Source organism: Gorilla gorilla, chromosome 21 (assembly GCF_029281585.2).
Source record: "Gorilla gorilla gorilla isolate KB3781 chromosome 21, NHGRI_mGorGor1-v2.1_pri, whole genome shotgun sequence".
Classification (NCBI taxonomy): domain Eukaryota; kingdom Metazoa; phylum Chordata; class Mammalia; order Primates; family Hominidae; genus Gorilla; species Gorilla gorilla.
This window is the reverse complement of record NC_073245.2, coordinates 53,610,305-53,631,863: the sequence shown is the minus strand read 5'-3', so window position 1 is coordinate 53,631,863 and position 21,559 is coordinate 53,610,305. Positions and strand designations below refer to the sequence as shown.

Genomic DNA, 21,559 nt, shown 5'->3' with positions numbered 1-21,559 from the left:
ATTGCTGTAATCAAAGGGAAGGGGGTAAAACAGCACTAACTTTGTAGCAAGAACCATAAGAAGATGCCCAGGCAGTCAGGGAGGGTGCCAGCAGGGGAGGGCTTTGTCCTCAAACTGTATACCTCCCCTGGGTGAGGAACCGCTGAGACTGCTGAACTGCACCAGTACAGTTCACCTTTTTTAATACCATGGGCATGTACTAGTTGATAAACTAGCTGATAGCAATGAGGTGTGGAGGGCAGTCGAGAGAGAGAAAGGCATGCAGTTCTCCAGGGGTGCAGGGACTGCGGCACTAAGTCCTGAAAGAAATCGCTTCCCATCTGTGGGAAGAAATTCTCTCTCTCTCTAGGGATTGTAAATTCAGAGAAAGATCCTTCGTAATTGCAGTGGTTTGTTTACGCTCCAGGGACCAGGTTCCTGGCTGCATCCTCTCTGCCCTGCAGAGCTCCTGAGCTCCACTCTCAGGAAGGAGGGTGTGGGGCTGCAGCCTGCGCCTTCCTCTCCATGTGCTGCCTTCCGCTCGCTGATGCTGCTGAAGCGATCTGCCCTCCCCCAGGATTCTGTGCAGCTCAGCCATCCTGATGGGTTATGGGAATGTCCAGTGCAGGTGCCAGATCACCCGTGTTGAGGGCCCAGGTCCTGTCACAGTGTGGTCCATGTGGAGCAGAAGTGCTTTACTGCAGAACTCTCTGCTAATTAAGAAAATTGGAGAGTGAACCTCCAAATAGAGAAAAAATAGATGGTCTCCCTTAGGGAGAACCACCACTTATTTTGGTGGCAGTTTCCCCAACAGTGTTCAAGAAGTCCTTCATTTCTTCAGCAAACATGTACACATCCCATTGTATTCAGAGAGGAGTGGGGCATACACACAATAAATAAGTAATGTGCCATTAGCAAGCACTGCTTCCTATGGATCAGGTAATGTATTAAACACGTCACTTTCGGTGACTCTAAAGATAGGTACCATTGTCCTTTTTTACTTAAACTCAGAGGCTAACTGACATGTCCTGAGTCCCACAGCTAGGAGGTTGCAGTCAGGATTTAAACTTGGGATTAAAACCCTGTCTTAGATATTCTGCTTTGTTGCTTCAATAAAAACCTGTGTCAAGAGGAAGGCAAGTGTTGGGATCTGGTGAAGGGGTCTCAGCCATAACGGTCTCACCGAGAACCAGGGCACTTTTAGTGCTTTCTCCAGCTCCCTACTCTCTTCTGCCAGCTTCTCACAGACTGGATGCCACTTTTGCCAGTCAGCATGTTGGAATTACCACTGGGCAGTGACAGGTGCCCTAGTTGTGCCCATGCCACAAAATGTTCTCAGCTGCTGAGGGAGAAGCCTGTCAGGTACAGTCAGGCCGGAGAGCTGCACAAGTAGGCGGGAGGTGCTCCTTGGACTGGGAACCCTTCGTGCAGCTGGAGACAGGCCAGGCCAGTGCAGAGCCCTGGTCATCACCCTCAGCTGACCACCTGCCATCCTGTTGCCTTCAGCATTTTGTGTTTCTTTGTTTTTCCAGGGGTTTCTTCCAGAAAACAAGTTCAATCACACCCTGGCTGAGCCTATTCTTCGAGATACGGGCCCCCGCAGGAGGGGGAGGCGGCCTCGTAGCGAGCTCCTGAAGGCTCCTTCCACTGTGGCAGACTCTCCCTCTGGAATGGGGCCACTGTTCATGAATGGACTGATTGCTGGGATGGACCTGGTAGGACTTCAGAACATGAGAAATATGCCAGGCATCCCCCTCACCGGGCTGGTGGGGTTTCCAGCTGGCTTTGCCACGATGCCAACGGGTGAAGAGGTCAAAAGTACCCTGAGCATGCTGCCCATGATGCTGCCAGGCATGGCTGCTGTGCCCCAGATGTTTGGTGTTGGGGGACTCCTTAGTCCACCCATGGCAACCACCTGCACTTCCACTGCTCCAGCGTCTCTATCAAGCACAACGAAAAGTGGTACGGCGGTGACTGAAAAGACTGCGGAAGACAAGCCGAGTAGCCATGATGTGAAAACAGACACTTTAGCTGAAGACAAGCCTGGTCCAGGTCCATTTTCTGATCAGTCTGAACCTGCAATAACTACTAGTAGTCCTGTGGCTTTTAACCCATTTCTTATCCCAGGAGTATCTCCTGGACTCATTTACCCATCCATGTTCCTCTCCCCTGGTATGGGCATGGCTCTGCCAGCCATGCAGCAGGCCAGACACTCGGAAATAGTAGGTCTGGAGAGCCAGAAGAGGAAGAAGAAGAAGACAAAGGGGGACAACCCCAACTCCCACCCAGAGCCTGCTCCCAGCTGTGAAAGGGAGCCCAGCGGTGATGAGAACTGTGCCGAACCCAGTGCCCCTTTGCCTGCAGAGAGAGAACATGGGGCACAGGCTGGGGAGGGGGCACTCAAAGACTCCAACAACGACACCAATTAGAACTTTTTTCATTTAAGAAATTATTGTGACTTGTAAGTTTCTTATCCCATAAAGGTTTGTTACTTCCCTCACTTCACCTCCATAAGAACCTGTGTTTCCATAAGTAAGATTACCTACCTGATTTCCTGTCTGAGAACTATGGTAACAGATGTTAATAGTTGCAGGGTCTCACCACTTCATTAGATAAGTGTTGTCTACCTAGTCTAGGAGGCACAGAATTCTCATTCTGTTATCCAGTTCATTCCAGCAATCATAGTTAATACAGTACTTGGTGACATGCCCTACCCCCTTCTCTTCCAAGTTTCCCACTCACTTGAGGAGGAAAAATGGCAAAAGAAAGCTGTCTAGGGATTTACCATTGAAGGGCGGAAGAACAGAGACAAAGAGGAGCTCTTTTTCTGTGAGCTGGGTTGCACAGGAAGAATGTCACAGGGAACCAAAAAGCACAGAAAAAGGAAGTGCTGGTGCATATTTTTGAGTTAAAATATTTCCCTATTTTATCATGATTACTAAGTGAGTAGTATAGACAGAAGTATATAACTAATGGTTGAAAATACATATATTCATTTCTTTATAAAAAACAAAAACCTTACCAGTAGTAATATAATTTCCCCCTTGGTGGTTTTTCAGACACCTGCAGCAAGAAGAAATACTGACTGACTAGGCATTATTTTCTATACATCCCTCTCACCAGTGAAAAGATTCCTCTTGCTGCGAGAAAGCTTTACCCACCATGAGTTATTGCTGTCGACGGGGGTGGGGCAAGGACCCGCGCTCCATAGAGCTACACGCTGCTTCACAAGCACACGGCTAGCGCTCTGCTCTCACCTGGTTCGCTTACAGATTTCTCTAGCCATTAATTTGCCTCTCTGTGTTTAAAGAGCACCAGGACCGAATGGATTTTCACTTCAGGCTTTCCTTCACCAAGAATAAGGTTCTTTCTGGAGCCTGCAAGAAGACAGTTGCCCAACACTTTGACACTTGCTAGTAGGTCCTTTGATCAAGAGTGTCTGAGGCTGTCAAATGTGTGCCACCCTTTATAATACAGCTATGAAAAGTTACTTCTCCATTTCTCCATTCTGTTTATATCTTACAGTTGGACCCAAATTCCAAATTATCAGTTAATCGAAACTACGTTGCAAGTCAACATTATTTTCTCTTCTTCCTCAGCTTCTCCATGTTTAGGAACTGAGAAAGAACCTGCCTAAGCAGCACTTCCCCGTGTCCTTTCACCTTCATGTTAACGTCCCTTCTGATGGTCTCACTCTTCACAGGTAGTTCACACTCTGAGACTTGAAGTAAGCTCATGGTTCAGTACTCTGGGGGCGCAGGGCTGCGCAGGACCCTTGGAAATGTTGCAAGTGTTACTAGTACCAGTTTCACTTTTTGTTGTCACAATTTACTGTATTTTTTACTTTTTCTGTTACAGTTTTGCTAATTTATCAGAAGGTCCAAAAGTCTGACATAACTATTTCATTTTGCATTATTTATTTATGATGCTTTTGTCATTGTCTTTTATACATTTGGGATTATAAATTATGTAAATGTTAAAATGAGCATCTCAAAGAAGTCTGTTAAATCATGACTGAAAAAAATCAATCAGATGTATCTTCAAAAAGTGGAGTCCCAGTTTTATGAATCAGAGATATAAACCAGAAATTCTATAACTGATCATAGAAGAAGAATCCAGTAATTGAACAAATCCTATTTAATGACATCCTTGTAGCATAGATGGTCTATAATGCTGACCACAGATTTCTTAGAAATGCTGCTCTCTCTATTTAACTAACATTTTGTTCAGTTTTGCCTCCAGTGGAAGCAGAAAGGGTTTTTTCAGCTGTTAAATCCTAAAAATCAATATAATTTATTTATGTAAAAAAAATAACTCAATCAATATATTTTTGAACCTTTTAAGTACTAATTTTCTTTTTATCAAGTAGAAAAAAATGTATTTGCCCTAAATCCTTAAAATACAAATGCTATAAAAATTCCTGTATCTTGAAAGCCTTACTGCAAATGAGTATTATAGACATCCAGCAGAGTCTGGTTTTCTTTGTTGTCGTTGTGTTGTTGTTGTTTTGTATGGAAAAGCTGCTTTCCCCGGGTTCCACTTATAACCTCCAGTAGGTCACAGGGTTCAATGTGGATCTGACTTAAAAACCCACCAGCATGCTCAATCCCTTGTTACCCTTATCGAATCTGTATGTTAACTCTCTGGGTGTTCAGGCTTCTATTTGACTGCTGTTGTGACCCTGTTTGCAAAATGAATATGACACTCTGTGGATTATTTGCTCTGTAAGGCACAAGTGCTTCTTATGATTATTTTGACGTTTCCAAGAGCAAAAGCCAAATTTAAACTCTCTTCAGCAAACTTGAGCCTTTTCATCTAATTCCATGTCACTCACGGCCATAACTTCCCTTGACCATTCTTCACCCCATGTCTTACATAATAAATTGTGGTCTTGATCCTGGATTTAAAAACAAAAGAAAAAGTTTAAAAGTCACATTTGTATTTGAGGAATTCAGTGGCACTTGGGTGTCTCCTGCTGCCTGGGGCATTGATGAGTGCATGGTATGCCCATCGTCCTTCCGAGGTGTCTGATCCGTGCTGGGCACCCTACTGAGGACTTGTTGAATATTCATCATGAGGGTTGACTTGGCCTGTCTCTCGACCAACTGACCAGAACACCTGGTTAAAACATGCCCTAGAAGGGAGTTGGGGCTGGGCAAGGTGGCTCATGCCTATAATCCCAGCACTTTGGGAGGCTGAGGCAGGCAGATCACTTGAGGTCAGGAGTTTGAGACCCGCCTGGACGACATGGTGAAACCCCGTCTCTGCTAAAAATACAAAAATTAGCTGGGCGTGGTGGCAGACGCGTGTAATCCCAGCTACTCGGGAAGCTGAGTCAGGAGAAACGCTTAAACCTGGGAGGCAGAGATTGCAGTGAGCCGAGATCATGCCGCTGCACTCCAGCCTGGGCGACAGAGCGAGACTCCATCTCAAAAAAAAAAAAAAAAAAAAGGAATTGGCAGCACAGCATCCTGCTCCACAGACTCGAGGCCTGAACGCTCTCAGCTGGTACATCCCCAGCGCCACTTCTTAAGCTCCATACCAAGAGTCCCACCTCAATCACACACCTGGAATGTGTGGGGGAACTAGACTTGCATAGGTTAGAGTAGGTTCATAAAACACAGGATCACCAGGGTAGCTGAAATTCTCAAGGTTTTTCAGAACTCTGTGCTCCTGAGCATGGTGTCTCAACCCCAAAAGGGGTGGGTCAGAAGTTACCAATGAGGCTGGCAGGAAAGTGCCAAAGCCTCTTTGAAGGCTGAGCAAGAGACTGACGCAGCCTCATCTTGTTGGGTCCCAACTAAGCACCACCAGATGGGTGCATGAATGGCCTGAAGCTTGGATGGGCATTGTTACAGTAAGGCTTTAGGTTTTATAGGCCTCTAATCAAGATATAGGGAGCCCTCATAATAACTTAAACAATAAGTAGTAAAGGGTCTTGGTTTCATTTTTTACCTAAAACACTGTCCCAGGAAATACTACCTTGTACAAGGGCAGAATAGGAATAGTTGGTTCAGCACACTGGACTACTGTTGGTGTGTGTTTGCCATTAGTGACCTCATTTGTCCTCACAGCATCTTGGGCACTGGGTAGACGGATGCCAACATCGAATTTGCCTCCTGAAAGCCAGCAGAGAGGCTGCCAAAGCTATCTTGTCAATCATGAACAGCAGAGCTAGACCCCGCAGTCCCACCAGCTGGGGAGACAGCACCCCAATTTTGCCTTTCGTGATAACAGTCTGGGGCCTCTATCTCAGAAACCAAAACTGAGTGAAGAAATTACACTCGGAAAAATTGGCACCAGGAAAAACAGAACACTCAAATAAGTGTCACACCCTCTGGAAAACTTGATGCTAGATTCATTTACACCAGATTCCTTAAATGGCCTCTTGTAACAAGTATTGTTCATTTACCTCTTCTGGAAACCACAGGATTTATTTATTAGGTCAGAAGTAGGGTTCACCCAGCCCAGTAATTTAGATCTTGGCTGCCTAGTGGTGGGCATTGTGGCCACTTTCATAATCCAAACTCAGCAAGGTATCTATGGGACAAAATAGGGAATAGGGAAAAGGGTGAGTTCAACGCTGGCTCCTTCTGGGAAGCTGTTTTATGAGGTTAATTTGGACATGGAGTCTGAGCATGGCTGTGACAAGTTTGTGCCTCCTAGACGGCCTTGGGGTTTGAGTTCTGGCTCAGCCCAAGCCTTGGAAGACAATGGGAAGAACTAGAATGAGGGCCAGTTGCAGGGGAGGAACAGCCACTTGGAACACCCTTCTCCAAGTCTGTTCCCTCATCTGTAAAATGGGGATAATGATAGTTTGCACTAATAGGGCTGTTGATGGGGTTCATTGAAATGATTAATCAGAGTCTTTGTTTATTTTTTTTTTTTTTTTTTGAGATGGAGTTTCGCTCTTGTTGCCCAGGCTGGAGTGCAATGGTGCAATCTCAGCTCACTGCAACCTCCACCTCCTGGGTTCAAGCGATTTTCCTGCCTCAGCCTCCTGAGTAGCTGGGATTACACACGCCCACCACCACGCCTGGCTAATTTTGTATTTTTAGTAGAGATGGGGTTTCTCCATGTTGGTCAGGCTGGTCTCAAACCCCCAACCTCAGGTGATCCGCCCGCCTCGGCCTCCCAAAGTGCTGGGATTACAGGTGTGAGCCACTGGCCCAATCAATTAGATTCTTAATACTGCTGATTCTGTTGAATCACAGGTCTTTTACTCCTTCTGGATAGCCAGCAAGAGGATTTACCAGTCTCACTGGAAAAACAGGATAAGGAAGGGGCAAGGAAGAGCTTGTTCCAAGTCCCAAGGCAAGTACAGAGTGGATCTGGGATTGGTCTCAGAGCGCTGTGGGAAACCAGCTTTCTGTCCTGCCCGCAGGAAAGAAGGTTTTTCTGCGTGAGCGCATTGTGCTGGGTGGACTGGAGGGATGCGGGGGCTGTTTTGGGGCTGGGGAACAGGAAAGTTCCTGGGTTTGTGGAGCCTCCCTCAGTGTAGGAGTGCCAGATTTAGGAGGGAAAGTTAACGCCCAGTTAAATTTTAATTTCATGTAGACATTTTTTAGAGTAAGTATATCTCATACAGTATTTGGTATATGCACTTTTAAAAATTTTCCCTTTTTAAATTTATTTAAATATTTTTGGCTGGGTGTGGTGGCCCACCATGTAATTCCAGCACTTTGGAAGGCTCAAGGGGGAGGATCACTTGAATCCAGGAGTTTGAGCCTGGGCAACATACAGAGGCCTCATCTGTACAAAAAATATTTTGAAAAATTAGCCAGGCATGATGGTGTGTGCATGTGGTCCCAGCTACTCAGGAGGCTGAGGTGGGAGGATCACTTGAGCCCAGGAGGTTGAGGCTGCAGGAAGCTGTGATCACAACACTACACTCCAGCCTGGCCAGCAGAGCCAGACCCTGTCTCTAAAAAAAAAATGCAACCTCAAAACTCCCAGGCTTAAGCGACGCCCCCTCCTCAGCCTCTGGAGTAGCTGGGACCACAGGCATGAGCCACCATGCCCAGCTAATTTTTTATCTTTTGTAGAGATGGGATCTTGATATGTTGCCCTAGCTGGTCTCAAACTCCTGGCCTCAAGCAATCCTCCCACCTCAGCCTCCCACAGCGCTGGGATTACAGACGTGAGCCACCACCCCCAGCCTAAAAAATCTGTTGTTTATCTGGAACTCAAATTTAACCAGACAGCCTGTATTTTATCTGGTAACCTTACTTAGTAGCAATAGTGTGCTATTTACTAGGCACTTCCTGTGAGTAGGATTTGTTCTACGTATGTTATGGCCAAATTCTTAATCCCCGCAATAACCCTATGAGGTTATCCTCATACATACAAGGAAACAGGCCCAGGCCCAAAGAGGCTAAGTAACTTGCCCAGTCATCCAGCTGGAAAATGTCAGGGCTGGGCTTCGGGAACTCAGAAGGAGTAAACCCAGAACTGTAAACTGATCAGGAGGGGAGCTGGGCATCTTTAGTCTGAGGCTTGGAGCAGGCCATCCCTCTAGAGTGCAGCTTCATAAAATAGCACTAAGCACAAATGATGAGCAAGGGGAGAGAGGCTGCTCTGGCCCTTGCGCTGCAGCTACCATCCCTGAGGCCAGTGGGGAGGCAGGTAGCCTCAGTTTTTCCCTCCCATCCCTGCCGTGCTGGTGTTGGGAGGCCTCTGAGCTGGGGCTTATCCTAGGGAGTAAGTGTCTAAGTGCTTGGACTCACCAGCCCAGGGCCAAGGAGCCCCATGAGAAGCAGTGTCCAATCCTGGAAGGTGGAAAGAAGGATGGCAGGGAGTAGGACAACTCTTCAGCTAGAATGGCTTGGGGAAAAGGATGGGGGAGCTGACCAGGGAGGGGGAAGAGGCACATCTCACCCACTCATATGCTGGCCATGACCTTCCTCCTACCCAGGCAGCTCAGCTACGTGCACCACTAAAGGTGGCCACAGCACTGCTTAGTCAATACCTACTGTGCAGGCCTTCTGTGAGCTCATTCCAAAACACGTTCTCCAGGAGAGGACCAGGCTCAGGTAGGTTGTCACCTGCCTTCAGTGGCACAACTAATGAGGAAGAACAAGAATTTAGAGATGGGTCTGATTCCAGAATCTAGTGTTCTTGCTCAGGCCTTGGCTTTGCATGTGGAGCCACAGGCCCAACACGCTTTCTTCCCAGGGTGGAGTGAGAGCTACGGCCCACAAGCCAAGAACCAGGACTCACATTTATAAATAATTGGACAATCAAAGGGAAATATTTCATGAACATAAAAATAATCCCCTCACACCTGTAATCCCAGCACTTTGGGAGGCCAAGACGGGCAGATCACGAGGTCAGGAGATCGAGACCATCCTGGCTAACACGGTGAAGCCCCATCTCTACTAAAAATACAAAAAATTAGCCGGGTGTGGTGGCGGGCGCCTGTAGTCCCAGCTACTCGGGAGGCTGAAGCAGGAGAATGTCGTGAACCCAGGAGGCAGAGCTTGCAGTGAGCTGAGATCGCGCCACTCTACTCCAGCCTGGGTGACAGAGCGAGACTCTGTCTCAAAAAAAAAAAAAAAAAAAAAAAAGATCCCAAATCCAAATTCTAGTGGCCATAAATAAAGTTTTATTAAACACAGCTATACTCATTCTTTTGTGTATTGTCTACACAAAGCTACGACGTAGCTGGGCTACGACAGCAGTGGTCACAGAGACCACACAGCCTGCAAAGTCGAAAATATTTATTATACTGTCTGATCCTTTGCAGAAAAAGTTTGTCAATCCCCATCCTGCAGCATCAATTTTATTCATAGATTCAATGCAAAAACTCATTTAAAATATTTCATATGGCCAGGCACAGTGGCTCATGCCTGTAATGCCAGCACTTTGGGAGGCCGAGGCGGGCGGATCATCTGAGGTGAGGAGTTCGAGACTAGCCTGGCCAACATGGCAAAAGCCCATCTCTACTAAAAATACAAAAATTAGCCAGGTCCGTGGTGGCAGGAGCCTGTAATCCCAGCTACTGGGAAGGCTGAAGCAGGAGAATTGCTTGAACCCAGGAGGCGGAGGTTGCAGTGAGCCGAGATGGCACCATTGCACTCCAGCCTGGGCAACAGAGCGAGACTCCATCTCAAAAAATACACACACACACATACATATATATATATATATTTCATATTAAACATGGTTTTGTATAAAAATGAATCACATAGTGGAATATAAGATTCATGTCTACTTTTGAGATAAAATGCTTCCAAGAAGCCCTTGGCTTTGGGCATGCTTCTTGAGGGCCAGCCTCCAAACCCGAGGGCATACTTTCTCTTTGGAGGAAACACTGGAGTTGCCCTGTCCCCCTCCCCTCTTCACACTGAGTCTTTTTTGTTTGTCTGTTTTTGTTTTTGTTTTTTTGAGACAAAATCTCCCTCTGTCACCCAGGCTGGAGTGCAGTGGTGTGATCACAGCTCACTGTAGCCTCGAACTCCTGGGCTGAAGCGATCCTCCTGCCTCGAGAGTGACTGTACTGTTCCCCACTGAGATGTCCAGCTGGCTCTCAGAAGCAGGACATTAGGAGAGGCTCAAGAGTCCAGGTCAATGCAGTGCTGTGGCCAGACTGAAGCAGCTTTGCCACGTCACCCTGGTCTCATCTACCATCAGGCCCCTGCTGGCTGTGTGTGCCTGTTCCCCCTCAGGATGACAACCTGGCCTCACCTTTCTCTGTCCCCAGTGCCTTGGGGCTCTTTGAAAATCCTCAGGGACTCCCAAAGCCTGCATGGGGCAGGAGAGCTGGGCCGAGGAAGGTCCACGCTGCACAGGGCAGGCAAGGACTCAGCACTGCTGGGTGTTTAGACTCTTTCCTGGCTCAGACCAAGAAAACTCTAAACTCTGTAGACACAGCTCCCAACCCCCACCCACTCCCCACTCCAGCTCTGACCCAGGCTTTTCCATTCACAGATCCCAGACTTTCCAGACCGGCAAAGAGCCCGGAGGCACAAGGCACCGTGAGTGCCTTGGGCAGGGGTTGGGGGTGGGGCGGTGGATTGTATGAGGCTGAGGAAAGCCCCCAGCCGCAGCCCCTTGGGCCTCCCCAGGTAGAAGACACCCCTACCCTCACCCCAGTCCCTTGTCAAATTTCCCCGTCAAGAAGCAGCACATACGTATATAAGGATACTCCTAGTGTTGGTGTGCATCTGAGAGAGAGGGAAGGAGGGAAGGGAGGGAGAGCTGGAGAGCGGTGGGGCAGGGGAGCAGGTGTTCCTCCTGGCTAAGCCCCTGCAGCTACTTCCTTTCTTCTCCCAGACAAGTTGAGGATAATTAGCATCCCATGAGGGAAGAAAGAGGCAGCTCCCATCCCTAGACTGAGTGTGGGAGGAGAATTCAGAGCCCCCACCAACTCCACTCCCAATGCGCAACCCAGCATCCCCAAAACAGGCCCAAGGACAAGGAGTCGGGTTCCACCACCCCCACCCTGTGGGCCCAACCACTCCCAGCCTCTGTAAGGAACAAGAGTTCAAAGAAATAAAACCTCCATCCAAAGAGGTACTTGCTCTGCACAGTCAACTGGGGTGGCACAATGTTCTTGAAACCCTGACCTTTCTTTGGAGTTACTGGTTGTTTCTTCTGTTCTCTGGCTCCTTTTCAAGCTGGGCTGGTCCGTGAGTGTTTCTCAGGGACAAGGTACGACAATCGGAAGCAGACAAAAAAAGATTCTCTGCTTGGCTTTTGAGTTTCGGTGTCTGGCCTGGGCACATGCCAGATAAGAGCAAAGCTTCCCAGCTACCATCCCTCCCGCCTGGAAAAAGGTTTCTGAAGGGAAGAGGAAAGGGGTGGTTGGCAGGGGTCAGTGGGGATGGACTGAAGGAACCAGCCTCTTTGAGGGTGTCTTGTCTGTTTCCAGCACCCAGGAGCCCCCTGGAGCCATGTCTGAACCCAGGCTTCTGGGCTCCTCTTCCTCAGTTGCCCCACCAGCCTGCCCCTCCCACATGGCTGTGGCATCTCCAGCAGCAGCCCCTGTGTCTCCTGTGACAGACCAGTGAGGGGGGTGCCACCTGTGCCCTGAGCATCCACTTGAGATAGGGTCTTACCCATTGGACTGCCCTCCCATCTTCACCCTAGGGCACCCTTAAGACCCAGTGGAGGCCAGGTACGGTGGCACATGCCTGTGATCCCAACACTTTGGGAGGCCGAGTTGGGTGGATCGCTTGAGATTAGGAGTTCGGGACCAGCCTGGCCAGCATGGTGAAACCCCATCTCCACTAAAAATACAAAAATTAGCCAGGCATGGTGGTGCATGCCTGTAATCCCAGCTACTCAGGAGGCTGAGGCAGGAGAATCGCTTGAACGCGGGAGGCGGAGGTTCCAGTGAGCCAAGATTGCACCACTGCACTCCAGCCTGGGCAATAGAGTGAGACTCAGTCTCAAAGAAAAAAAAAAAGACTGGGTTGAGCCCCAGTAGGGGAGATAGCAGTACAGAAAGCCCCTCTCTTGTGCCTCAGTGGCACTAGGAGAAACAGCTTGAGGTCCCCTGCACCCGAAGTAAGGCAAGTGCTGGGTAAACCAACCCTGTGCTCAAACACTGACATTGTGATATGGACTCAGGAGGCCTTGAGCAAAAGGGGCAGCCAGGATCAGAGCCTGCTACTCTGAAGTCTGGCAGTGGCACCCACCTCCCTGCAGAAGAGGCAGACCCAGGGTTATCCATGGCAGGGTCACCAGGGCCTGGGGCTGCAGGATGCTAGGAAGTGGCTCAGCTCCTGCCTGGTCTGGGGCATCACTCTGGGCCTGTCCCTTCAGTGTGCCCATGGGGAGTTGAGCTGCCTGAGCCCTGGGACCCCTCCGAGCTCTGCCACCCTGGACATGAGACCCTGAGATGCTGTGTCCCCATCTTTGGGGGTGAAGGGTCCATTGACCAAGTTCACCTTCAGGCTGCAGGGCCGTCTCTGGCTGAAGTTCAGCTGACTGATGCTCCCATTTAATCTTGGGGATTGGAGCAGGGTTCCTGAGCCCCCCAGGCAGAGTTCCCACCTTCCTGTTAGGCTATTCCCCATGAGCCTTTTTATAAAGAGTTTGGCTGGGAGCCAGAGAGTTTTGGAAAGTGTATGGGCCAAGCCAAGCTGTACAAACCTGTCTTCCTCCCAGAGCTGAAAGAGGCCAGGTTGTTCCCAGACAAATGCAGAGGCGGGGCCGGGGGTTGGGAAGAAGAAAGGGGGCTATTTTAGGAGGACTTGCATACTGCAGAGCCCCCACACAGCAGCAGAGGGTGTGGGGAGGCACAGCCAGAGGCAGCAGAGTTAGGGACCTGGTACCAGGTGTCTCATGTAGACACACACATGAAACATATGCATACACCCCCAAACGCATGTGGGCACAGACACAAGTTACACAGATACATAGGCTTGCGACTGTGTATAAGCATGTGCTGATGTGTACAGAAATATTCACAGGTACATACTAGGCAGTCGCACCTGCAGCTGCAGGGACATGCACAAACATGCTCATACATACAATCACACACCACCATGTACACACACATGCATAGACACTTAGAGATGTACACAAAGGATGCAGATTGAGCAATGCCAGCCTAAACCCAGGAGGCTGGGAGAGGGCTTGCACTCCCTGACAACCCAACTCCCTGAAACCCAGCACACACGTGCGTGCACACACACACACACACACACACCCTGGGAGGAAACCGCTTCCTCCATTGGAACTTTTGGATCCAGGGCAACATGCAATCAAGACCTTGTACTAGGAAAGAAAGCGCCTTTGTCTGCTGGGACCAGGGCTGCAGGAGCAGCTGCAGCCTCCTCCAGGATAAGAGCCAGGCGAGTTCCTTGCCCTGGGGAGGAAGGTCAGGCCAGGCCCTAGATGGGGGGTGGAAAGAGGGAGCTGGGGGCTCCAGCAGGCCCTGCCACCAATCCCAGGACACTGTGTCTGGCTGGTGGCACAAAGCCCGGAAAGCCTGTTGTTCTTAGGCCTGGCCTCCCTGACCTCTAACCCTAGTTTGGCCCTGTCTCCAGAACGACTGTGGTTCTGATCCCAGCCCTGGTGCTACACTGACCCAGACTGAGACCTGGCTCGCCCGGGGCTCCATGCCTGCCATGTGCCTGTGACGTCACTTTTTTTAGCGAAGTGAAAAAAAGTCAGGCTCTGGAATTAGAAAGATGTGAAATTGAATCCTGATTTTGTCACTCTCGGAGTGATTTTGAGAATGTACTTGACTTTTTGAGCCCTAAATTCAAACTCCTGTTATACAGAGGCAAATCTTTTTATTTATTTATTTATTTAGAGACAGGGTTTCATTTCTTATTCCATCACCCAGGCTAGAGTGCTTGCCGTAACCAACCTTAAACTCCTGGGCTCAACTGATCCCCTCACCTGAGCCTCCCAAGTAACTAGAACTACAGGTGTGCACCACTCACCTGGCTAATTTTTTTTAAAATGTATCATAGAGATGGGGTCTTGCTGTGTTGCCCAGGTTGGTCTGGAACTCCTGGCCTCAAGCCATCCTCCCAACTTGGCCTCCCAAAGCACTGAGATTATAGGCATGACCCACCATGCCCAGCCCAAATCGTCTTTATTGAGCCCACTGCATACAGCTGCCTTCTCCCTGTGTGCATCTTCTCTTCTGGGCCTGGTGAAGCTGGGTTGGTCCTCTCAGCCCCCAGCACCCCTACCCAGCACCCTCTCCTGCTGCGCTGGCCCCAGGGAGGAAAGCAAGACCCAGCCCTGATCTCTAGGGGCTGCCATCTTGGGAGCACCCCTCTTCCCTTGTGCCCTTTTCTCACCCTCTGTGGTCCCAGCCCTGTCCTTGAAGCTGCCCTGTGCCCCTTTGCACTCCTCATCACACTCTGAAGGCCAAAACTTCAGTGAGAACAGCCCTGTTTTTCTAACTCAGGAAAAGGATTTAGCCTTGGAGACCCTTCAGAGGTAACTTAAGCCCCATCCCCAGACACTTCCAGAACTAATTTCAGTCCTTCCATTCAACAGATGTTTACCAAAGCCCTACTATGCTATTCTAGATGCTGGAGATTGCACGGTGAGCAAATAGGCAAAACTTCCTGCCCTGGGGCTTACATTGAGGCTCCCCATGCCCCATGCTGCGTGGGAGCCTTTAGCCTCACACATTCTCCACATCTGCCCGAGGGCTGCAGTCACTGTGCAAGCGCAGACACACCTCCTCCTTCATGTTGCCACAAAACTTTGGAATGTCACTATCATCACCATCGCAGCTCTTTCTCCCACTAAGCGGCTCCTGGCTGATGCTAGGAATCTCAAGGGCAGGAATGCGCCTGGTGTGAATGCACTTGAACTATTGAAAGCCATTGAGGCGCTCTCTCTCTCTCTGCCCCGCCACCTCCTGCCCTCATGTAAGATGTGCCTTGCTTCTCCTTGCCTTCCACCATGATTCTAAGGCCTGCCCAGTCATGCAGAACTATGAGTCAATTAAACCTCTTTTGTTTACAAATGTTTTAAAAATGGGCCGGGCGCGGTGGCTCACGCCTGTAATCCCAGCACTTTGGGAGGCTGAGGCGGGCGGATCACGAGGTCAGGAGATTGAGGCCATCCTGGCTAACACGGTGAAACCCCGTTTCTACTAAAAATACAAAAAATTAGCCGGGCGTGGTGGCGGGCGCCTGTAGTCCCAGCTACTCGGGAGGCTGAGGTAGGAGAATGGCGTGAACCCGGGAGGCGGAGCTTGCAGTGAGTCAAGATCGCGCCACCGCACTCCATCCAGCCTGAGCGACAGAGCGAGACTCTGTCTCAAAAATAAAAAATAAAAAATAAGTAAATAAAATAAATAAATAAATAAAAATGAAAGCCATTGTGGAGTCTGACAGCGGCTTTCAATAGTTCAAGTGCATTCACGTACCACTGTGCCTTAGCGTAAGTCTTCTGATCTTACTGTAACTTGGCATCTTTTAACTATGATGCAGTTATGATAAATTATTGCATCGTAATTGAATTATACATAATTATTTCTCTTAATTGCATCATAGTTAAATAACTTGCCCTTATTTTAAATAAAAGCATACTGTTTTAGGAAATAAATCAGTCATGCGCAATGGCTCATGCCTATAATCCCAGCACTTTGGGAGGCTCAGGCAGGAGGACCTCTTGAGGACAGGAGCTTGAGACCAGCCTTAACAACATAGCAAGGCCCCATCTCTACAAAAAATAAAAAATTAGCCAGGCACAGTGGCACATACCTGTAGTCTCAGCTGCTTAGGTGGCTGAGGTGGTAAGATTGCTTGAGCCCGGGAGTTCAAGGCTGTAGTGAGCCATGATCATGCCACTGCACTCCAGTCTGAGTGACTGAGCGAGACCCTGTCTCAGAAAATATAAAAGAAATGGACTGAACCTGAAGCTCAACTAGTGTCAGTTCAGTTGCCCTGCTCTGTCACTCACAGTACGATGCATTTGTTCATGAAATATTAATTGAACACTTGCTCTTTGCCAGACCTGGAGAGGGGGAAAGGGGTCCCTGGAGCTCCCTGTCTAGAGTGAGCCAGTGAGCAGAAAATGACAATGCTGTATAGTAAGTGCTGAATAGACTGATGGGCAGTTGCCATAGGAGCCCAAGGGGAGTTCCTTGGGGGCAGTGTGGGCAGATGGATTAAAGACAGTTTTGCAGAACAGGGGATATTTGAGCTGAGCTTTGAAGGAGCAGTTGGATTTTTTTCAGGTAGAGATGAAAGAGAGTGAGCCAAGCAGAAGGACCAGCATTTGCAAAAGTCATGGAAACAGGGAAATGCCTGATGTGTGAGGAAGATGGCAAAATGTTAAATGTCCCAGGCAGGGAGGTCAGGCTGGCTGGGGAAGTGACTGGCACCAGATAAGACTGTGAATGCCAGGGAGAGTGGGGAACCCCTGCCACATGGAGGTCACCCAACCCTGGCCCTGGAGCTGTCCCCCTGAGCTGTCCACCCCCATCCTGAAAACTCCGTTCAGCCCCTCCCCTCCTACCTTCCTCCTGCCCTTAGAAACCGTGATTTCACTGTGGTCAAATTCCCCTCCATTCTTGGCTTAGGGAAAACAATTATGAGGCAGGAATTCTTGTAAGAGCTTTTTCTATATTAAAATGCTTGATCCTCTGTTAAATATTGTCTGTCTTTTTTTTCACAGTTTGACCTTATTTTATTATGTTTTGATAGAAAGAAGCCTCCCATTATTATGTCGTGAAATCTATCAGTCTGTTCATGTGATGTCTTCTTAGGAAGTTGTCCCCTATCCTAAAATTGTGTAAGTATTTGGATTCTTTTATGGTTTACCTTCTAGCATTTAAATCTTTAAGCCATCTGCAGTATATTTAGGTTTAAGGTAGAAATCTAACTTTTTTCCAAATTATTAGCCAGTTGTCCAGTCCCACATCTTAAGTAATCCATCATTTCTGCCCTGTTTTGTTTTTTTTTTCAAATTTTCAACTCCCCCCTCTCCTCGATTTTTAAAGTTATACATGCTATCCAGAAAAAAGAAGAGGAACGAGCAGGAGGGGGATGAGAAGTGTGGAAATGTATGGCTAAGGAAGTAAAAGCCCTCCCCTTTCACCTCCCTGAGGTAGAGGCAATAACTGTTCATCATTTGTTATAGATCCTATTATTATTCATGTTATAACACTTACTAGGTTTCTCTTAAGTGCAGAGATATTGAAAAGAGAAAATCCAAAAGGGATCAAAACCTCTGGAACATATTTTGGCATAAAAACATGTTGGCTTCTCAGGTGAAGGAGGTTGCAGTGAGCTGAGATCGCACCACTGCACTCCAGCCTGGGCAACAGAGTGAGACCCTGTCTCAAAAAAAAAAAAAAAATATATATATATATATATATGCATATATAAGTATATGTGTGTATATATGTATACGTGTGTGTGTATATAGGTATATATATATGTTGGCTTTTTTAAAAAAAAAAGAATACATATGGCAGGGCACGTGGCTCACACCTGTAATCCCAGCACTTTGGGAGGCCGAGGCAGGCGGATCACAAGGTCATGAGATCGAGACCAACCTGGCTAACACGGTGAAACCCTGTCTCTACTAAAAATACAAAAAATTAGCCAGGCATGGTGGTGTGCGCCTGTAGTCCCAGCTACTAAGGAGGCTGAGGCAGGAGAATCGCTTGAACCCAGGAGGCAGAGGTTGCAGTGAGCCAAGATTGCACCACTGCACTCCAGCCTGGGCAACAAAGCAAGACTCTGTCTCAAAAACAAAAACAAACAAACAAACAGAAATATATAAGGTTGGAAAATAAAACAACTCTAAAAGATATAAAATGAAAAGTGAACACTTCCCTCTCACTACTGTCCCACGCCAAGTCCCTCTCCCCAAAGGTAACCACTGTTGAAATTTCCTATTTGCTTTAGTGTGACATGCATTTCTTTGCCACTTTCCACATTCTCATCTGGAGATGGGTCTACTGCTCGTGTTTCCATTTTCTGTGCCAATTTCCTCTCTGCTGCGCCGGCACAAGTACCATAATGTTCAACGTATTTTAGTGTTACCTGTGTTTTAACAGCTGAGAGGGTAAGTCCCGCTTTAATGTTTTTCATCTGCGGAGACATGGTGAGTATTCGACACTTAACGTTCAACTTTATATTGCACCCTCTCCCTACCCCCACCAATTTGATTGGAAATTTGTTGGAAGGGCATTGTGTGTATAGATTCATTTGGAGAAGATGATGACTTTATCTCTTTGTGGACATCTCACCCCTGTGACTGCATTCAGATTTTGTGACTTTTCTTTTTTTCCTTTTGAGACAAGGTCTTGCTCTTTCATCCAGGGTGGAGTGCAGTGGCACAATCACGGCTTACTGCAGCCTCGACCTCCCGAGCTCAAGTGATCCTGCCACCTCAGCCTCCCAATTAGCTGGGACCACAGACACATGCCACCACTCCTGGTTAATTTTTTTATTTTTAGTAGAGACAGGGTCTGTCTATGTTGCTCAGGCTGATCTCAAACTCCTGGGCTCAAGTGATCCTCCTCGGCCTCCCAGTGTGGGGATTACAGGCGTGAGCCTGGCCCTTTTCTCTTTGAATTGGAGTGAAGGCATACAGATTTTATTAACATGTACACAGGGAGAACCACAGAGTCATTCCCCCAGACGTTGAGACTTTTCTTGTTTGGGATTTTGAACATCTCTCCTTAGAGCATCTTAATCTTCGTCCATCTAATGTCATAACTGCAGCTGCCTACTAGGAAAAGGGTTGGGAGACTCGGTCTCTGTCTTCCCATACTCGAGGGTATCAGGTGAAAGAGGGTGTGGCCTGCTCAGCAGAGCTCCAGAGAGCAGAACTCAGACCAGTTGGGGGTCACACAGAGGCCGCCTTTGGCTTAGTGAACGGAAGAATGTTCTATCCGTTGGAGCTGCAGGGCCATGGAACAAGCCACTGGGGGAGGTGGTGAGCTCCCCACCTTGGCTCTTTTCCAGTGTTCCAGGGAAAATGCAGCCCGTGCTGCCCAGGGGCATCCATGTTGCTGAGAGGAGTAGGGGAGGATGCTTGGTGACTTGGGCCCCTGTTCTCTCCACTCAGGGAAAGTCAAGGCTTTCTGAGCCCCGTGCTGTGCTGCTTACTTCATTTCATTTTGCACAATGACCTCTCTGGGTAGAATGGCGTTATTCTATTTTCCATTCAAAGACAGGGAGGCCAAGGACTTCTCCAGGCTCATCCAGCTAGGCCTGCTTGAACCAGATTCCAAAGCAGACCCTCCCCAAGCTGCCTGTCATGATTGTCCCCTGGGAGCCCCTGCTCAGAGTCAGGGCTGAAAAAAAAGGAAGCGGGAACACCCTTCCTGTCTTTCAGTCTGGGGACAGCTGCAGGGCAGGTGAGCAGCCCAGTGGGCGGCAAGAAGGCACCCTGGCTCCTCTCCCATCCCTGGTTCTGCACGCCCGTGTCTCTCCCCCGGGCAGCTCTCAGCTTGGCTCACAGTGTCCTCAGGGGGCCAATGGGCTTCTTGATTCCAGGCTGCACATCTGGAAGTTGACGCTATTAAAACAAACCCCATTATATAACAAACGGACATCTGGAATCCGTTAGCACTGAGTTTTTAGAAAAAGAAATTGTTTTGGATATGCTCTCTCCTAAGAATGTGGCAAAGCGCCCTCACCCTGGCTGTCCAGGAACCCAGGGATCCAGGGGCCTCTCCTGGGCCCACTTCTCAAGGTACTCAGGCCAGGCCAGAGGTGGGCTGGGGCAGAGACAGAGACAGACTCCCCCCGGCCCCCACAGGCAACTTCACTGTCTCCTGCTGGCTCCATCTTTGGAAGGCTCCTTTCCAATTTCATGTAAATATTCATTCAGCAAACACTTGTGTGCCTACTATGTGCTGCCAACTGCATATCATTCATATGGCCATGCCCAGCTTCTCCACTGAGCCTAAGCACCCCAACATGGCTTAAGAAAAAACATCCTGGACTTCCCTGGATTCTAAACAGCAACGCAAAACAGCCTGAGCCTCAGTTTCCTCAAACACAGAGCCCAAACGCCTTATCTAGTCCCTAGAACTCCCTAGCACCCTCAAGGCCTCTTTTGGAATTGTCTCCCTACTCTTTCTTCCTGGGCATATTGGTGGGGGACACAAGGACAATTGACTTGGCATAGGCTCGTGGCAACCTTGATCTAGCAATGAAGAAAGATTTTATGAGAAATGTCTAGCTAATATTTTCAAATGGAAATTTTATCCCCCCCCCCCAACATTTTATGATGAAAAATTTCAAACATACAGAAAAGTTGAAAGAATTATACAATGAGGCCAGGCACAGTGGCTCATGCCTGTAATCTCAGCACTGTGGGAGGCTGAGGCAGACCGATCGCTTGAGTCCAGGAGTTCGAGACCAGCCTCTGCAACATGGTGAGACCCAACTCATAAAACAATCCAAAAATGAGCTGGGTGTGGTGGCACACGCCTATAGTCCCAGCTATTCTTGAGGCTGAGGTGGGAGGATCGCTTGAGCCCAGGAGATGGAGGTTGCAGTGAGCTGAGATCACAACACTACCCTCCAGTCTGGGCAACACAGCAAGACCCTGTCTAAAAAAAAAAAAAAAGAAAAAGAAAAGAAAAAGAGAAAGAAAAGAAAAGAAAGGGCTGGGCGCAGTGGCTCAAGCCTGTAATCCCAACACTTTGGGAGGCCGAGGCAGGTGGATCACTTGAGGCCAGGAGTTTGAGACCAGCCTGGCCAGCATGGCAAAACCCCGTCTCTACTAAAAAAATTCAAAAATTAGCCGGGCATGGTGGTGGGAACCTGTAATCCTAGCTACTCAGGAGCCTGAGGCAGAAGAATCCCTTGAACCAGGGAGGCAGAGGCTGTAGTGAGCCTAGATCACGCCACTGCACTCCAGCCTGGGCAACAGAGCAAGACTCCATCTCAATAATAATAATAATGATAATAATAATAATAATAATAATAATAATTGTACAGGGAATCCACCATCTAAATTCTGCAATTGTTGGTAGGTTGCTATATGTGCATTTTCAAATATCTATCCATCTGTAGACCCAGCCATCAAGTCAAAAGCTATTTGCAGACAGCAGTACACTTTATCCCTTAACAGTAGGCATGCATATTATTAACTAGAGTTCAATATTTGTTTCTGGTTTTCTTTG

The 21,559-nt window shown here is 48.4% G+C and overlaps 1 protein-coding gene across 4 annotated transcripts in view; it reads left to right on the top strand.

The window, feature by feature from the left end:
* CHD6 (chromodomain helicase DNA binding protein 6) overlaps positions 1 to 4,450 on the top strand; it is a 216,602-nt gene extending 212,152 nt beyond the window's left edge. For all 4 annotated transcript variants that reach the window (XM_055372994.2, XM_055372996.2, XM_055372995.2 and 1 more), the window contains one exon: positions 1,512 to 4,450. In XM_055372994.2, the coding sequence (XP_055228969.2) occupies positions 1,512 to 2,408 (897 nt within the window). In that variant the 3' untranslated portion in view covers positions 2,409 to 4,450. The remainder of the gene's footprint in view (positions 1 to 1,511) is intronic.
* Positions 4,451 to 21,559: the final 17,109 nt, after the last annotated feature.